At 38.4% G+C, this 17,365-nt stretch overlaps 1 protein-coding gene across 1 annotated transcript; it reads left to right on the forward strand.

Annotated features, from left to right (window-relative positions):
• Nucleotides 1–5,230: 5,230 nt before the first annotated feature.
• Nucleotides 5,231–16,768, forward strand: vdac1 (voltage-dependent anion channel 1). Its single transcript, XM_079247211.1, has 9 exons — nt 5,231–5,302; nt 7,572–7,641; nt 10,151–10,200; nt 10,615–10,767; nt 11,375–11,427; nt 11,623–11,850; nt 12,449–12,599; nt 15,510–15,567; nt 15,674–16,768. The coding sequence occupies exons 2-9, from the start codon at nt 7,575–7,577 to the stop codon at nt 15,763–15,765; spliced, it is 852 nt and encodes a 283-aa protein (XP_079103337.1). The 5' UTR covers nt 5,231–5,302; nt 7,572–7,574; the 3' UTR covers nt 15,766–16,768.
• Nucleotides 16,769–17,365: the final 597 nt, after the last annotated feature.

Raw genomic sequence — 17,365 nt, forward strand, 5'->3', positions numbered from 1 at the left:
ACAAAACTCTCGTCTCCCCGTGAAAGCCTCCATTTCTTGCATCACTTGTTTTCATTTTGATACTTTTGGATCTTGTCCATTGACTACATGAGAGATTTTATCCACCCATTCGGACCTATCATCTCCTTCATCATCCCATCTGATGGCAGACATCCTTCCAGATTTGAAACAGTGGAAACTCTGAGCCATTAAATCGTTAACAAAAACCTTTTTACGCATGCTTGAAGGATGCATTTGATCCAGCAGAGATGAAGGTAAAAGGGTTACTGCGCTTGGATTGTTTGAACATGAGCAAAGTGATTTATGCCCTGTGTATTAACCGAACCCTGGGTTATGTACTTCCAGCCTGTGCTGGAAAAAGCAGCGGCATGCAGTGAAGTTACTGACTCATATAGAAATTGGGATGGAAGCGATGGAGGGAAGTGCAAGAGGTGGAGGCTTTTGGATGCTGTGTGAACCACTGAAATGAAAAAAAAAAAGGAAGGCAAAAGATGAGTGACTGCCTCATTTATCCATGTGCTACAAATCATGCCATCTGCTTCCAGTTTATTTAATATACTTTGGTGATGCTTGGCCCGGGTTGATTAACATTTTCTTCAGTGTTTGTTGTCTTCTGGAGCGAGCTTTGACTGGCACTTGGTGACGGCTGTTTGAAGTGAGCACAGCGTCGGCTTTGAAGCTTGGGGGATGAAAGCAGAACATCCTGATACGACTCGAGGATAAAATGAATTTTTGGCCGCCTCTGATGGCGACCGACAGGCGACAAACATGTTACTAGTTGTTGATTAAAAGTCAGTGATGCAAGCACGTGGAACAGAACAGGGAACTCCTAAACACACACCAGGAAATGGGTTAAATATGTTTATTTAATGACAACAAGATGTGGATGTTGGTGAATGAGTAAAGAGCAGACTATCTCTTCTCATCCATCCTCAGACAACTCTCTTTATTTACGAGCCATGCTGTTTGTGACTGTAATTAATGCAATTAATCAACAGTTTCCCATCTCATATCTTGAAAACATTAAATGCATCAAAATGTTTTATAATGATGTTGCGTTAAACTGTGTCGACACCCACAGTTCTGATAGAAAACATGGAGGTGTTTGTGCAGAAGCCAGCTGGCATTATTCACGAAAAATATGAAAAGTCATATCAGCTTTTAAACACTGGATCACTCTGTGCTGCAGTTTTATCAGGTTGTTTCAGTCAATCATTCAGCGCAGGAAAAATACTTTAATCCATACTTCATATTCAGTGTACTTAAAAAAAAAAAAACCTACTTAATTATAATGTCTCCTTGGCAAGTGCTAAAATGTTTTCTGGCCATGAGTTTTCTTCCTAATTTAAATGCAGACTTTTCATGTGAGCAGAATAATTTTCCTTTTAGTAGTTTCTAACTGATTAAATTCCCAAACTGAAAAAATAGAAGTAATTAAAAAAAAAATAAAAATAAATAAAACAAGGTAATTAAGTTACACAAATTAAACCTATTTAGGATTTTCACTTTGTGGCTGTTTAAAAAAAAAACAAAAACCCAAACATATTAGAAAGAAATTAAGGTGTTAAAAAACCCTAAATATTTTAATAAAAAAAAAATTGTGATCAGATATCTTGAATAAAATCATGAAGAAATAAATAGTTTTTATTTTTTCAGTTTTCCCAAAAACTCATTTTATGTTTACTTAAATCAACTATAATCTTTATATTCATTTAGGATAGTTTATCTAAAGATGAACAATTAAATTAAGGATCTCAATGTTAAAAAGTTGCCACATCACTTCACAATTATTTCTTTGGGAAACAAACAAAAAGTGACTTTTCATGCAGCTGGCATTTATCTGAAATCCTCCGAATTAAATGACAGCAAGTTGAGGTTTTACACATTGTTACCAACAGTGACATCCACTGGCTAAATCTTTAAAAACAAGCAGCAGCTGTGAGAATCAGGTTGCTCCTTTCTGCACTTCAGAGGGAAAAAGAAGATGATGTGACCTTTAACTTTAGATAAAGGGGGAAAAAAAGGCACATGCTGACTCATACAGTATGTAACTATTTGTGTAAGGTCTTTTGTTTTTCCTCATATTAGTGATATTTATTGTATGAGACAAGAAGCTGTTTTATCTGGCAGTGGTTTCAGTTTTCACTCTTGCGGATAATTAGAATAAGAATAAAAGAAGAAGAAATATATTGTAATTTAATATCATTAACATTCAAATTGCCTGTTGTAGCAGAAGGTGTCTCGCTGTGAGGTTGTTGCTGCCAGCTGTACCTGCTACAAAGGAAGCACTCTTGGGTTTTGGCAATGTTCCATTAAGTCAACCACACGGCTGTGCTTCTGTGAAATCTTGCACACAAAATTAAAAGTGCAAAACTTTTTCTGCTTTGCACAATCAAGAGGATGAAGCAACTTAAATTTCCTTTGTGATGCATCTTAATTGTGTTCCTACCTGCTTATGTGCAGGTTTCTACTGCAACACCAAGATAAAAAAACAAAAACAAAGATCACTGCTTAAAATGGTCAGCTAGTTGTGCTCAGAGTTTAAACCAAACACGTACAACAAGGCATTTAGCCATAAAGCTTTTCACCACTGGAACCATCTTTCCAGGATTTCTCAGTCTGTTACTGTTTTTAAAAATACATTTAAGACTTTCCTTCATTTTTTATTTAATTTTTTCTTAAACATGTAAACTTGGTTTTATTATTATTACCTGTGTTTGTAATTTTTTTCACTGTAATAATTTTAAATACCATCCTTCCAAAGGACAAAACTGATATTTATTGTTATTATTTGAGTACAGTATGTATAAAAACCTAAATTTACCTGAGCCATTAAATGGGCTAATTAAAAACAAAAAATAAACTAAGCTCTGCCGTGTAAAACACAGACAGTAGTAGTAGTAGTAGTAGTAGTAGTAATAGTAGTAATAATAATAATAATAATAATGATAATAATAATAATAATAATAATAATAATAATAATAATAATAATAATAATAATAATAATAATAATAATAATAATAATAATCATCATCATCATCATCAACATGATAAAGGTGAGCAGTTTTGCCATAACTATATTGATATGTAGAATAAACATACAGATCTTATACTTGAAAAAAGTAGAAAAATTACTCTGGTAAAATATTGTTTCTCAAGTTGGAGTCTGTGTTCTTATTTTCTTTTTTAGTATTACATTTTTTGTTGCTTCTTTTCCATTTTACTAAAGTATAAAGAAACAAGATATAACTAGGTCTATAAATTGAGAATAATATTATTTCTTAGATTAAAATGAGTCAGAATATATTATCCAAGTTGTATTGTACACATGGTTTACAGTGTTATATATAAATTAAAAATTGAAAAACTGAATTAAACATGGAAGCTTAAGATCTGCAAATATCATAAGTCCACATGCAACAAAACAGAGAAAACATGTCCATTTATTTTTTTTTTTGATCTAGTTACATATTTGTGTTTTATTTTTTAAATAAAAGCTCAAATTTGATGGCAACATCTCTGAAAATAAGTTGGACATGACACCAAAAATCTGAAAAAGTAGTGTTTCTTATATAAAACAACTGCCTAGAAGGGGGGGGGGGGGGGGGGACGACGACGACGACGACGACGACGACGATATGGTAGCTTTTTTTTTCAACTGATAACAAGTCAGTATCATGAATAAATATCAAAAGGGCACTTTAGAGAGGCAGAGTCTCTCAGAGGAAATGACAGAAATTCAGCAACTACAAATCATTGTGTTCAGAAATTGTGAAACAACTTGAAGAGAATACTACAGTCTTCTGCAATGAAAATGACAAAGATTTGCATAGTTTACCGTCTACAGTGCGTGATATATTTAAGATTCCCAAAATGTGGAAACACTTATGCTGTCAATAAAGATTAAAGCTCTATAATGCAAAGAAGATGTCATGTGCATGCATTAGTCAATAAGTGCAGAAATGCAAAGTGAAAAGATTAATTGTGGTCAAACAAATCAAAACGGGAAATTCATTTTAGAAAGCCAGAAAGAAGGACAATCCCTCTGGTTCTCTGCAGACAGTTTAAATACCTACATTTCTGATTAGGTTGCATTAGTGTCCATGGAACTGGTTACCAGTGGTAACTTACCACACTTTGATTAATGCTGCAGGAGTTGCGCCTGCTCGGAGGTAAATAACATATCTTTGGTATCAGAGCAAGATGTTTACTCTCTCCCATTTCCGTTTTAGGTGTTTCTGGGGTTTAAACTGTAGTCAGTAGAGATTAAGTGTCTACCTCTTCTCGTCATTCTTCTAATTATTTTTTCTGAATATAAATATGATTTTCAGTGTCACAAAGTATGGCCAGCAAAGTGTAAAACATTGTCCCTTTCAATAAACCACAACTACATTGAGCTTGACAAAATTTACTCAACTTGCTCATGCCGCTAAATTCAAGCAGGGCTTTGCAAGATCTCTGCATCTGCATCTTTTCTCAGTACAGATGTTTCTCGGACTGCACAGCTGCACCCATAGAGCTGCACCAAGTAGGCAAGGCAAGTTTATTTCTATAGCACCTTTCATGTACAAGACAATTCAAAGTGCTTTACATGAAACATTAAAAGCATTACAGAAAAAAAAACATAAAAGAAAATACAAATGACAAAATAACAATAAAATCATAAATTATATATATATATAAAAAAAAAAAGCAGAATCTATTAAAATTCACTGTGTAGATGTCATGCATAGGCGCATAAGAAAAGAAATGTTTTTAACCTGGATTTAAAAGTTTCTACATTTGGTGAGAGTTTAATCTCCACTGGCAGATTTATCCACTTGTTTGCATAACTGCTAAATTTAGCTTCTCCATGTTAGCCTGGACCTCTGGTCTGGACCTCTGGTCTGGACCTCTGGTCTGGACCTCTGGTCTGGACCTCTGGTCTGGACCTCTGGTCTGGACCTCTGGTCTGGACCTCTGGTCTGGACTAGTTGACCCGAGTCTTTGGATCAAAGAGCTCTGCTTGGTTTATATTCTTTGAACATATCACTGATGTATTCTGGCCCTAAACCATTCTGGGATTTGCAAACAATCAGCAGGGTTTTGAAATATATCCTGTGATTGACTGGAAGCCAGTGTAAAGATTTTAAAAGCAGTGAACCATCTCGCTTTTTAACTGAATTTAACATCTTTGATGATGACAAACTGCTGCTGCGGCTCGCTGACGCATGGCGTACGTGACGCCGCTCCACCTCTCTCTTTTCTCCTCCCTTTGTGCAGTTGACAGGCTCGTTCTCCGGCAGGACTGGGACACACAGAGGTATGTTTTCTATCTAAAACTGCTATACTTTGCAACTACTGTAGTGTTTACTTCACAGCTCTTTCTAGGTCGCCAGTTGGTGGATGTTTATCCCAGAACCGGAGCGAGTTAGAAATCGACGTGCAGCAGAGATGCTCGGCCTGCAGCTTTCATAAGCCATCTGCTGCTAGCTTCATGGCTAAAGTCTTGCGGTGCGGTCATTTCAATGGAAAAGTGCTCTGTAGTTGGACAAGTTGCTTTCTGTTAAGAAGTCAGGGTTCTTAATGTATCGATATTTTTCCTGTTGACACATTATGGACAACTGTTTGGCAACTGCTTGGCAGGACTCTTGTCCGCTGACCACCTTGAAGGGGAGCTAATGCTAGTTTGTTAGCAGGCGAGCGCAGGAAGATGCTGCTTCTGTAACCTTTCTGTCCCAGTTCATTGACCAGTGCTGTCGTCTCCCCAGGGCCATTACACATCTCAGAATAACTTTGTTTTCCTCTCAGCTGATTGTTTGTTTTCTTTCTTACAGAAGAGTATAAGTTAAATGTCATTGAAGTGTTGTCATGAGGTAGATGCTAAGTGACGGTCTCTTCGTGCTCATGTGCGATAAATGGTGCCTTTTAAAGTTATTAGATTGATGAAAATATTTAACTTTCTTAAACGAAATATCATTTTAGTTAACCATCGGAAACATTAGTTCTCTGAGGTAGTAATGAATGCAGACCCCACCTAGTCCCACGTCCTCTACGTCCTCTGGCTTTCCTGTATGGAGCCATGTGTGGAAGCCATAAAACCAGCCACACACACTGGGTCTAACAGTGTTTCAGCATTGCAGGGGGTTAAGAGTGGACTATGGTTTATTTTGATTTAATGACTAAAATAAAAGAGGAATATACTCGGGAAATCATTGTATGAAAGTAGAGCACATGAGTCCTTGAACTGGTTTTGAGTTTACCCAAGTTCAGGCAAGGTGACTGGTTTTACAGACCTGTATGAAGGCAGCAAGATCTGGACTTGTTTTGGTGGAGAACTTGGTTTGAAGCTGTTTAAATTCTTACTGTCTAAAATGTCCCTAAATATAAGGATCTAAAAAATGTTGCAATGCACCTGATGTAACAAGTCGCATCCACTCCTTCAAGAGTTTGAAACTACAAAACCATGTTAGTCTGTCTGTATATTTGTTAGTGTTATGTTATTTATACCTTAATTTCACATTTATAATTAATGACACCTTACTTCTTAAGGTGCTCAAAGACAATGAGATTGATGAGCACTGGTTTAATCACTAAAAAATGTAACTTTTAAAGTCAGTTCAACCTTAACAAGTAATAACTTGTACTTAAACCTGAAGTTTCTATCTCACAGCTGTGTTTATTGGTTTAATTTTAATTTGTTTCCTCTGTTAATGCATGTTAAACTGCTGTAATGTTTAGCTGAAGGTATTTCTTGATGACAAATTTAACTTTTTTTTATGATGATAGATTTATTCTCCCAAGTTTTAAAGTGAAATGTCATTTTAATACCATTTTACACCATAGAATGAGTTGATATTATAGAATCCAGATGTGGTATTTGCATACCAATATAATGTGTTGGAGTGCCAGAGAGTACAGTTTTGGGAATTAAGTAAAACAAACAGAGATTGTGTGCCCAAGATTCATATCCATCCATGAAATTCATGTCTTATCTTCTATCAATATTAACATGTATGTTATCAACACTCGTGTGCAACTGCTGCCCCTTGTTAACTGTTGTTCTGTTTAAAATGGCTCCTACATCTGCTCTAATGATGAAATATCTTGCACAACTGAGTATTCATGAAACAGAAGGACAAAGAGTCACTCAGATACACGAGAGCAGGCAGGGTGAGCGTTGGCAAACAGTCTGCTTTGTGCTTCAGTCTGTGGTCATTGTTGTCCAGTCTAAACTTGGCCACCTCCGCTTGGAAACAAGCGACTTTGTCACTGCTTTCTCTGATCTATGAAGTCATTAGAAGTTGAAGGCTTCATCTGAAGCGTTTATAATGTGCTGGAAGAAAATTTTATGGTATCAATTTAAAACTTAAATGCTGGTAATGAGCTGCAAATGTGATGATTTTATGTCAGGTTGAGAGTCATTATGTTCTTTAGTGGAGCTTATAACTTCATGACGTTTATTCCTTTTCTGTCAGTGACCTCCAGCTGGCGCCTCCTCCTCCTGTACTGCTGCTCCACCTCTGTTCAGTTTGGTCAAACTGTAGCTTCCTTAAACCTTTAAGGCATTAAACCCTTTTTTTTCTTTTCAGATAATGGCTGTACCCCCCACTTATGTTGACCTTGGAAAGTCCGCCAGGGATGTTTTTACAAAGGGATATGGTAAGCACCGAATAGCCACTTCATCAGCTTTGATTCTCAATGAATCTACCATGACACATAGCCGACAGCCATGACAGTGATGCTTAAAGTGGAACTATTATGTGCATTTCAGGCTAAATTATTTTTAATTCTGAGACCAGAAGGGCTTGGATTGATTGAGTTATTGTCACAAATTGCTTTATTTACTTCAGACCGACCCTCTCCGTAGGCTGTCAGATCAGCCTGCGGGCAAAACAAGTAGATTGAGACTCTTCCGCATTAAGCCCCGCCTCCCGCCACCGCGCTACATCGGGAGCGCGCACCGCAACTGCTTTCGCCGTCATTATAACGTCTCATAAACAGAAGGATTGGGCTAATATGAACTCAATAAAAAAACAAAATACAATGTCAACACATAGCATACAGCCCTACATGTTGGAACCTGAATCAGACCCTGAAAACGAAGTGGAAAACAACAACCCACAGCAACGAATGCAGCAGGATGTCTCTCTTTGGTAAACTCACCAGCCATCGTTGGAAATAACTTTATCTGACGTTTTCCACCCGCCTGATGCCCTAGTTAACCAGTAGAAGGTAACCAATCACCGAACCTTATCCCCCGGGACGCCACAAGGATTTCCAAGTAGAAAAAACTCTCTGAAACGACGCGTTTTTCATTACCATGGAAACCGAACGGAGAGCGTGCTGGAACTCAAACTCAAAGATGTGTTTAGGTGATAAAAAACAGTGCCGTTCACATGTCTGATGAGGATTCAACACTGTAACACTGTAGAAAGCTCAGAAAACTCCAAATACCACAATAGGAGCCCTTTAAGTAACAAATATGTTAAAATCTTTGGTCATTGTGAAGCTGCAACTCAAACTGTGGTTTATTACTTCAGTATTAGGGAGATAGCGTACTTGTAGTATGCTTCTAGTGTGGGTGCTAATCTATATGAAGACAATTCATGGTTTTTTTTTTTTTGTTTTTGTTTTTTTTTGTATGTCAAATTGCCTGAAGAAGCATCAGTTTCTCTACTTTTACTCAACCAACAAACTTGATTCTTTTCTTAAGCTTTCTGTCATTTAAAGAAAGAAAACACCAGATTCACCATCCACTAGCTGAACATATGCTGAGGTGTGTCACAACTACTTCACTAAGCATGTTTTTGGGCCGTGTTTGCGTATACACACAGCTGCTCCTTGGTGGTTTGAGACTGAGGCCCTGTTAACATGCGGGGAAGTCACAGGTCCTTCAGCAGATTTATAGGCATTGTCACAAAAATCAATGCTTTCTGACACAAACAGCCATGCTGAAGTCCCCAAATACCTGCAGTCCGCAGGTAGCGGCGATGTCTGGTCATTTAAAGGTGCTTTTGTTTAGATCCTCTAAAACCTCCTGGAATGAAAGGTCAATACAAGTGATGTCACAGCATTTGTCAGTAACCCTCATGGCCATTTGTAAGCAGAACCAAATAAATCCAGTGATTTTAAAGCCCAGGACCTTGGTTTTCAAGGCAGCGGTGATTCAGAGTTCATCGTTACTTTTCCAAGTGGAAACAGTCCCACCACATCCCTTTAAATGTGGATGTTGTGATGAGACTGCAGGAGTCAAACCTCAGAGGAGGGTGGAGGAGAGAGGTGCTGCTGTGTCCATGTCTTCATCAGGGAGTGATCATTGAGTCCAGGTCGTCTAAAAGAAACTGAAAAGTACTTTGTATCTGACGAGGGTTTGGGGGGACTGTCGTGAGTTATTGGACTCAAACAAGCTGTTGCTGGTTTTCTCTATGACGTTGTGTGTGTATGTGTGTGTTTGTGCAACGGCTCATAAGATTTCAGGTTTCCTAGAGCGAGACTTGAACAGAGAACCTTTTCATGGTTTTGTCAGATAACAGTCTGGATTTTGAGCTTTCACAAGTAGCTGGATGACCATTACCAGACTGAAGCATAAGCTGGAAAACTTTGTTTAAAAAAAAAAAAAAAATTTCTGCTTTGAAACAAATTCAGCCGTGAAATAAGAAGTGTTTGAGATCAAATGATTAAACCTGTTGGTAAAGTGCTGCTGGTAGTGTTGGTAAATGACCAACTATGCCCTGATTGTTATCACAGTTTATTTAAATATGTGTATCTAAGAAATGTTGATGTGCTGTTTGGATTGCTGTGACTTGTGAGGTAAAACACACATGTTGCATCAGGTTGCGATGGGTTGATGGATGGTTGGAACGTAGAGCAAAGCCACAAATGGAATCAGAGTTCGTAAACCAGCCTTGCTATTATTCCTGACAGCACCAGTGTTGTTTCACAGGCTCCACCAGATCAATACACAGATAAATGGGTCTTTCACTCATATGAATTAATGATTTGACTCAACAAGTTTTGACACTTTAAAGGCACTCTTTAAATACCTATTTATAGCAGCGACTGTTAGCTTAGTGGCTACGTTTGTTGTCTGTATCACTTCAGTAATAAGTGTTTCCATAGTTATGGTTGCTTTGCCATTTATATGTTATTTTGACGCGGTCTGTTTCAGGCTTTGGGCTCATCAAGCTGGACATGAAAACAAAGTCTGAGAGTGGACTGGTAAGTCGTCACAGGTCATTATCAGATTATCAGAGTTGCCACTTCACATTTGAGTCCTATCGTTGCTTAAGAAGCTCCTGGCTGAAAGTAAAGTTCTTATCTGATCTCCCAAAGGTTATCAGGATTGATTAGCTTCTGATTAAATACATGAGAATTCTGGGATGTAGACAGTTCCATGTATGATATGTTTCAAAACCGGAGAGGTTTATGTGATTTTTGCGAATCATGAGGAATTTGCATTAAGTGTGTTTATGTATAAGAAAGATTAAATCACCCAAATGCTTCCAAATCCTCCTTTTAGTGATTATACATCTAACAGTCAATATTAAACATGTTTTTGTGAGAAGGTAAAATTTTAGTTAAGTTCCTGGCTAGTTGATGTGTCTGCATAACCTTGATTTACTTCATGTGCAGGAGTTCACCAGCACTGGTTCTGCCAACACCGAGACCAACAAGGTCGCTGGGTCGTTGGAAACTAAATACAAGTGGGCGGAGCAGGGACTGACCTTCACAGAGAAGTGGAACACAGACAACACCCTGGGGACTGAGATTACTCTGGAAGACCAGGTGAAGTGGTGTGAAGAATAAAACTCAAAATGTGCTTTAAAATAATCATTCTTTTAAAGTGAGATGTTTCATGAAGAATTTTAGAAAGATAATTGAAAAATATGTTTGAAGGGGTTTTAAGTTTTTTTTTTGATAAAAATTAGTGGTGGGAAAATCGAATCGAAAAAATTAGGATTTTTTTGCTTCACAACTTTAAAATCGATTTTATTTCCTGTTAAAAAAAATTATTCATTTTTTTCAAATAAAAATAATTCATGATCAATTTTTTGTTATTTTTGCTGTTTTTATTGATCTTTTTACTTGTTTTCTTGGGCATTATAGCAGCAGAATGATGGTCTGGCTGCTGTGTTGTTTTTTCCTAATTGAAATCAAGAAAAATTACGAGCAAAAAAAAATAAATAAAATTTGGACTTTTTTTTTTTTTGTTTGTATTCTACAAAAATCAGCAATATTGAAGAATTGTGAGAATCACCATTTCAATCGAATCGGCACCCAAAAATATCGAATCGAATCGGGACAAAAGCATATCGTCACAGCCCTAATAAAAATATTCTCAAACAATGAATGTATTTCTTTTTCACTTTATCATTCCTTATTGTCTCCACAGTTGGCTAAAGGCCTGAAGCTTACATTTGATTCCTCCTTCTCTCCAAATACCGGGTAAGGACAGCTGGATGGGCTCTTGAAAAGTCAGAGACTTTGCCCAAACCATAAAGTCTGTTTCAGAGCATGTCTGTCTGCAGCTCTGGTTATTAATAAACCACACACCAGCTTGCTTTAGAGCCACAGGAACGTGACATTTCTTGCTGTGGCATGACATTAACGGCCTGCTTTTTCTCCCCGGCATCCTGCCAGCAAGAAAGGTGGAAAGATCAAGACAGGCTACAAGTGTGAACATATCAACCTTGGCTGTGACGTCCACTACGACATCAACGGTACAACCATCCATGGGGCGGCCGTGGTGGGCTACGAGGGCTGGCTCGCTGGCTACCAGACGACCTTCGAAGCCGGCAGGAACAAGATCACTCAGAGCAACTTCGCCGTCGGATTCAAGACTGACGAGTTCCAGCTCCACACAAATGTGTAAGTAAACTTAAACCTGCTTGCTTTAGTTAATGTTACTGGCTCCTGCTCTGTGTTCAGAGGCTGTTCAGGGTGTTTTTGGTTTGGAAATGATCACGATGACAGTGAAAAATCTTGAACCTCTTCAATGTTCACAAAATTTCCTGATATTTTGTTGTTCTTTCCTTTTTGTTCTTCAGTTGGCAATTTGTGCTTCTATATTAACCCTTGATGCAACCCAAAGTTGTTTTTCTCATGTCTGACTAACTTTTTTGTTGTATATTTGAATTTCTTTTATTCACCCAAGTGCAACTTGGTTATTTTTCTATCCACGTGATGGGATTTACTGAGTGAGTGAGATGCTGGCAAGCCGAGGTAGTGTCAGACAGCGAGCGTGAGGGACAGACAGGTCACAGTGTTAGCCTTGTTTCCACTGTTTCCCCCTGGCAAAGCCTGTCTGTTTCGCTCTGCAGCCAGAGTGCTTATGTGAGGTCAGACAAAGGTTAATGTTGGCTTTACACCAGTGACAGTGCTCCCTCGGTCGGGTGTCCAGTCACTGGTGTGAGATTATCTGACATGCAAGATTCCAGCAGATTCCAAGTATTCCTTATTTTCTCAGAAATGATGGCACTGAGTTTGGAGGTTCGATCTACCAGAAGGTAAATGACCAGTTGGAGACAGCAGTGAACCTGGCCTGGACTGCTGGGAACAGCAACACCCGCTTCGGCATTGCTGCAAAGTATCAGATTGACCCTGATGCATCTTTCTCAGTAAGTGCCGTATATTTTGACTTAGTAGTGTTAGAATAGTCCAAGTGGCAAAAAACCAAATGTGTCAGACCAAAGCCAGACTTTTAAGAGGCATGTCAACATGCCAGCTTGTCTGAATTTGTATGAAATATTTCAAAGTTAGAATAACAGCCAGGTTATGTTGTTGAGGGGGAAAATCCATGGACGCACTCTACTAATCGCAAACGGACTTGGTTGTTTTGATTAGGGCTGGGCGATTAATCGGATTTTAATCTCAATTACGATCTGGGTTTTTCAATGATCATAAAATTAAAAGGATGCGATTATTTTTCTCTTTGCAGTTTCCTCTCCTGCTGTCTTCAGTTGCTAATCGAGCGTCTCTGGCATTGCAGCGCTGTGCTGTAAACTCCTCCCACAGCCGCTTTGCTTTCATTCAGACGCTGTTCTCGCTAAATCTGGTGACTTTTATTGTTAAAAGCGACTAGCGACAAATCTAGCAACTTTTACTGGAGTTATTCGAGACTTTTCTGGTGTTTTGGCGACTGACTTGAAGGCACATATTGTTCTGCAGTTACTATAAGGAAGGAGCAGCGGGAGTCTCTCACCGTCCTAAAGCACTCCCAGGCAGCCAGTCAGTCGGCTCCGGCTGCAGGTCGATGTAGAATAACTGCAGTAGGTTGTGGAAGTTCACCTAAACATACTTTATACCATTGTCAGTGACAACTGGCTGCATTATTTTTGTATAAACGCACACGTAGTTCTGCGAGTTAAATCACTGTAATGTCCCTCCGTACGGGGTGTTACCATAGCAACGTGTTAATCAGCTGGTTCAGATCAGCTGTCTTTTAACAGGTGAATGAGAGAAACACGCTGTAGCCTGACAGCGGTTGTTTGGCATAAAACTTACATCGAGGCCAACAGAAAATAGTTCCTATATAAGCAGTAAAAGCGGATAAACAACTCAGAACCGTGCATTAGGTGGTCATAATGCGCGACACGGAGTTGAGAACACCACGACGCACAGCGTTGTTTAAAAATACTGCATAATCGTGTTAAATAACCGAGATCTCAATTTCAGTCAAAATAATCGTGATTATAATTTTTGTCATAATCGAGCAGCCCTAGCTTTGACTAACATCTCCATGGTGACCTTTAACCCAGAAATAATAGAAACTTGAGCGCATCTATTAGTAAAACAAACAAACAAGCAAAAAAAAAAGTCTGTCAGTTTTAGCCTGACAGACTTCAGGCTAAAACAAGTCCAGCTGAATCAGTGCTTTCACAGAAAACATCACAGGGCACACCACAAACTGAAAGTGTTCCAAAATGAAACTCTTTATCCTGTATTAACAATATGAAGTTGTTCTTGACTAAATGTCTTGAAAATAATCAAATAAACAGAAAACAAAAAGCTTTTTTATGATTGATCATATTTCTACTCATTCAGTGTGAAACCTTCGTCTCTTTGGATGAACACAGAGCAGTTTTTTTTAGACCAATTAGGTGACATTGAATTATTTCTCATGGCACACCTGATGATCTCTCAAGACACACTAGTGTGCCATGGCGGAGTGGTTAAAAAACACTCAGGTAAATAACCAGGTTAAACTTTTAACAGTATCTCTGCTCAACTTTGCATCTAAACGCACTGATTTTAACTTCCTTCAGCCTGACAGGTTGTGTCCACTGCTGATTCATCACAGTTTCAATGTAATTTGTAGATTACAAAGCTCTGCTCCGTCTACTCAGTCAGCATTTAGTAGGTGCTTTATCACAACATCTAACGATACAGATGTCAGGGTTTCAGTTTTTACTGTATGCTCTGACCAGCATGGCAAGGTGGCTGTATGCATGTCCATATACATGACTTTGTGTGTGTGTGTGTGTGTGTGTGTGTGTGTGTGTGTGTGTGTGTGTATGCTAATTGGATAAGGAGAAACTAATTAAACCCACAAAGGCTTAATGGGAGTCTGTCTGTTACAGAAAGACTTCGGCTAATTTAGTCTTGTCTTATCACTTTGCTTCTCAAATCCCACTTAAGGCAGAGCCAATTACAGCGACTGGTTCTTAGTATAGCTAGTTGGAGGTGTGTGTGTGTGTGTGTGTGGGTGTGTTTATATATATATATATATATATATATATATATATATATATATATATATTTGAACTTTGACATAGTTTTTTTTCCAAATGATTCTTAGCAATCCAGTTAAAGGTAAGAATTTGGATTTTGGGAACTACAGGTGTAACTTTGTGAGACGGACTTTTTCCTGTTTCACATTTGATATAAAAGCTGTTTCATGATCAAACGTAGGTTATTTCCTACAGATATTAAGGACAAGAGAGATCCGAAGTTGACTCTGCTGCAGTCATCAGCTTCAGAAGGGAAAAGAAAAACAAGAAAAGAATCTGAAACAAATATTTGAGCCTCAAAAAGACTTGTGGTCTGACTCTTCAAACGCTGTTCAGTGGTTCTGATGCACCAATGTGTTTCAGAGATCCATCATTTGCTCAGGCAGATGTACAAGATGTTGCTTTAAGGTACAAAAACACAGTTTATTCACCCCAATGCACCATGAAAGCATCCAGAAAGCACTGACAGACAGGAAGTGACACGTTTGCTGGTTCATGTCCTGATATAAACCTGACTGAGTTTAATATGACTTGAAGACAAAACTGGGGGCAAAAATGCAAACACTGACATAAAGAATGAATTTTACTATCTGGTGAAGTCTGAGATCCACATTTCAGGCAGACTTCAGCAGCAAGGAATTCTTAAGTATTAAAAGTGTAAATTATCTATATAATTACTTTTATTAGTACAATTATATTTTAGCTCTTGGAAATGGGGGATTGAATATTAAGGATGTCGCGGTTTTTAATTTGATAGTGAAACCATTTAAAGTTTGTTTCACTGTGGTTTCCTCCCAGGCTAAGGTGAACAACTCCAGCCTCGTGGGTCTGGGCTACACTCAGACACTGAAACCAGGTGAGTGCTTGTGAGGCTTGTGTGTCTAAAAGAATTGAAATGCTGAGAAAGTTTACACAAACCATCCTAAATGGGGAAATTTCTCTGTAATTTTCTGTTTTTACAGGCATCAAGCTGACACTTTCTGCTCTCCTTGATGGCAAAAATATCAATGCTGGCGGCCACAAGCTTGGTCTCGGTCTCGAGTTCCAGGCATAGAAGGAAGAGAAGGCAGAAACTCTTCCAGTCCTCCCAGCACACGCATTCCCTCACCAATTAAAAAAAAAAAAAAAAAAAAAAAAATCCTGTTTATTACCCCCCCCCTCTCCTTTGACTTGTTACAAGTGGAAGCAAGGCAGCATAAGGTCAAATTGTTCTTGCAGCAACGCCTCATTTTTAAAGGACCACTTGAGGGATCGTAATGTCAAGATCAGGAGCCCAGTTTAGAACAAAACTGCAACTGTTTTTAACAGGAAGTTTTATGCTAAATTGCGTAGTTTACAAGGGAAAAGTAGCCTTGAGTACATTCATGTCGGCCTCATACTTTCTTTTCAGTACACAATGCTTTAATTTGTGTCTCCACCTACCAATGCAGCGAAAAGGGAAAACTGAAACCAGAAAAAGCCCCAAATACATAAAGGGCTCGACACCGTTAGCAAAACAGTTGTGTGGTAACGCCACAAGGTGATGCTGTTGCCTAGCTCTAGTAAGCACTCCTCACGCCGAAGGTGTTGTGAAACATGTTTTATTCGAGCACCTCTGCACTGAGAGCTCTTGTTTGTCTTGATATACTCTACAGTGGGAAGGGTTAGTTGTCCCTGTTGTAAGCAGCTGTCAGTAGCTCTGAGACACTACACCCCCGACGTGTGCATTCTGTGTTTTTGTCTCACTTGTCTTTTGTGTCTGTGCATTTGGTGTGAATCTTTTTTTTGTTACATATAGCAAAAAGAAAGTATATTATTTTATTGAGGGTTTTGCATAGTTTATTTCACTTGAGAAGTCTTACAAGGACAAAGACAGGTCACTCCTCCCTGGTTGAGAAAGCAGCAGGAAAACTTGATGCACACAACTGAACTTCTGTTGATGGAAGTTTGTGCTTTTTGGATGGAGAATGAAAGGAATAAGTACACTCCAGGAAAGGTTGTCTTCCACAACTGGTTATGGGAATCATGCTTATTGTACTTGACAGTATTGTCATTCCTTGAATTAAATAAAGACCATCTTGAACCAGTGGCTTGATTTTGTGAATTCTTTACAGCTGGTAATTTTAGCATTTTCCTGATGACTTATTTCTAATAGTTTCAGCGAGAAGTCAACTTTTTTTACAGGAACCCTTCAGTCACATTTTGGTTGTTTCACCTCGCTGAATCAGCTGACTTAACAGCATCACATCACTGGTGACATTTGGTCCTCATGCCAAAATGTCAGGATTTAACAGTTGGATGTGTCTGGTAGACACAACTCATAATGTTGTCTGTTCAGTATATATAATCCAACTGGCTTGTTGACTAATAACCTATTTCACTTGTGACTAAACTTGGCTCTTCAAGTGAGAAAGACCTGCACAGATCTTCAAATATGCAGGTTTATCAGGGTCTGTTAAAGTGTAACAGACATGACTTTAGTTTTTCATCCCTTCCCTTCACATTCAGAGAGGCAAGTCTGTCAGAGCTGAACTGTTTATTCAAACCTAATATTTCTGAGACTGAGTAAACAAACCACTAAAATGAGAACCAGTGAGAGATTAAACCAATTTTAATATTAAATTATGGACTGCAGATTTTTCAATATTAAGGAAAAAATTGTTCAAACTTTTTTT

The sequence above is a fragment of the Telmatherina bonti genome (genome assembly GCF_933228915.1).
Source record: "Telmatherina bonti genome assembly, chromosome: 10".
NCBI classification, from domain to species: domain Eukaryota; kingdom Metazoa; phylum Chordata; class Actinopteri; order Atheriniformes; family Telmatherinidae; genus Telmatherina; species Telmatherina bonti.

Excerpts from the sequence above, each read along its gene's own strand:
- vdac1 (XM_079247211.1), top strand. The coding sequence starts at position 7,575 with ATGGCTGTACCCCCCACTTATGTTGACCTTGGAAAGTCCGCCAGGGAT. Across the intron at positions 7,642-10,150 it reads TGTTTTTACAAAGGGATATG|GCTTTGGGCTCATCAAGCTG; the intron begins GTAAGCACCGAA and ends GGTCTGTTTCAG. Across the intron at positions 10,201-10,614 it reads CAAAGTCTGAGAGTGGACTG|GAGTTCACCAGCACTGGTTC; the intron begins GTAAGTCGTCAC and ends CTTCATGTGCAG.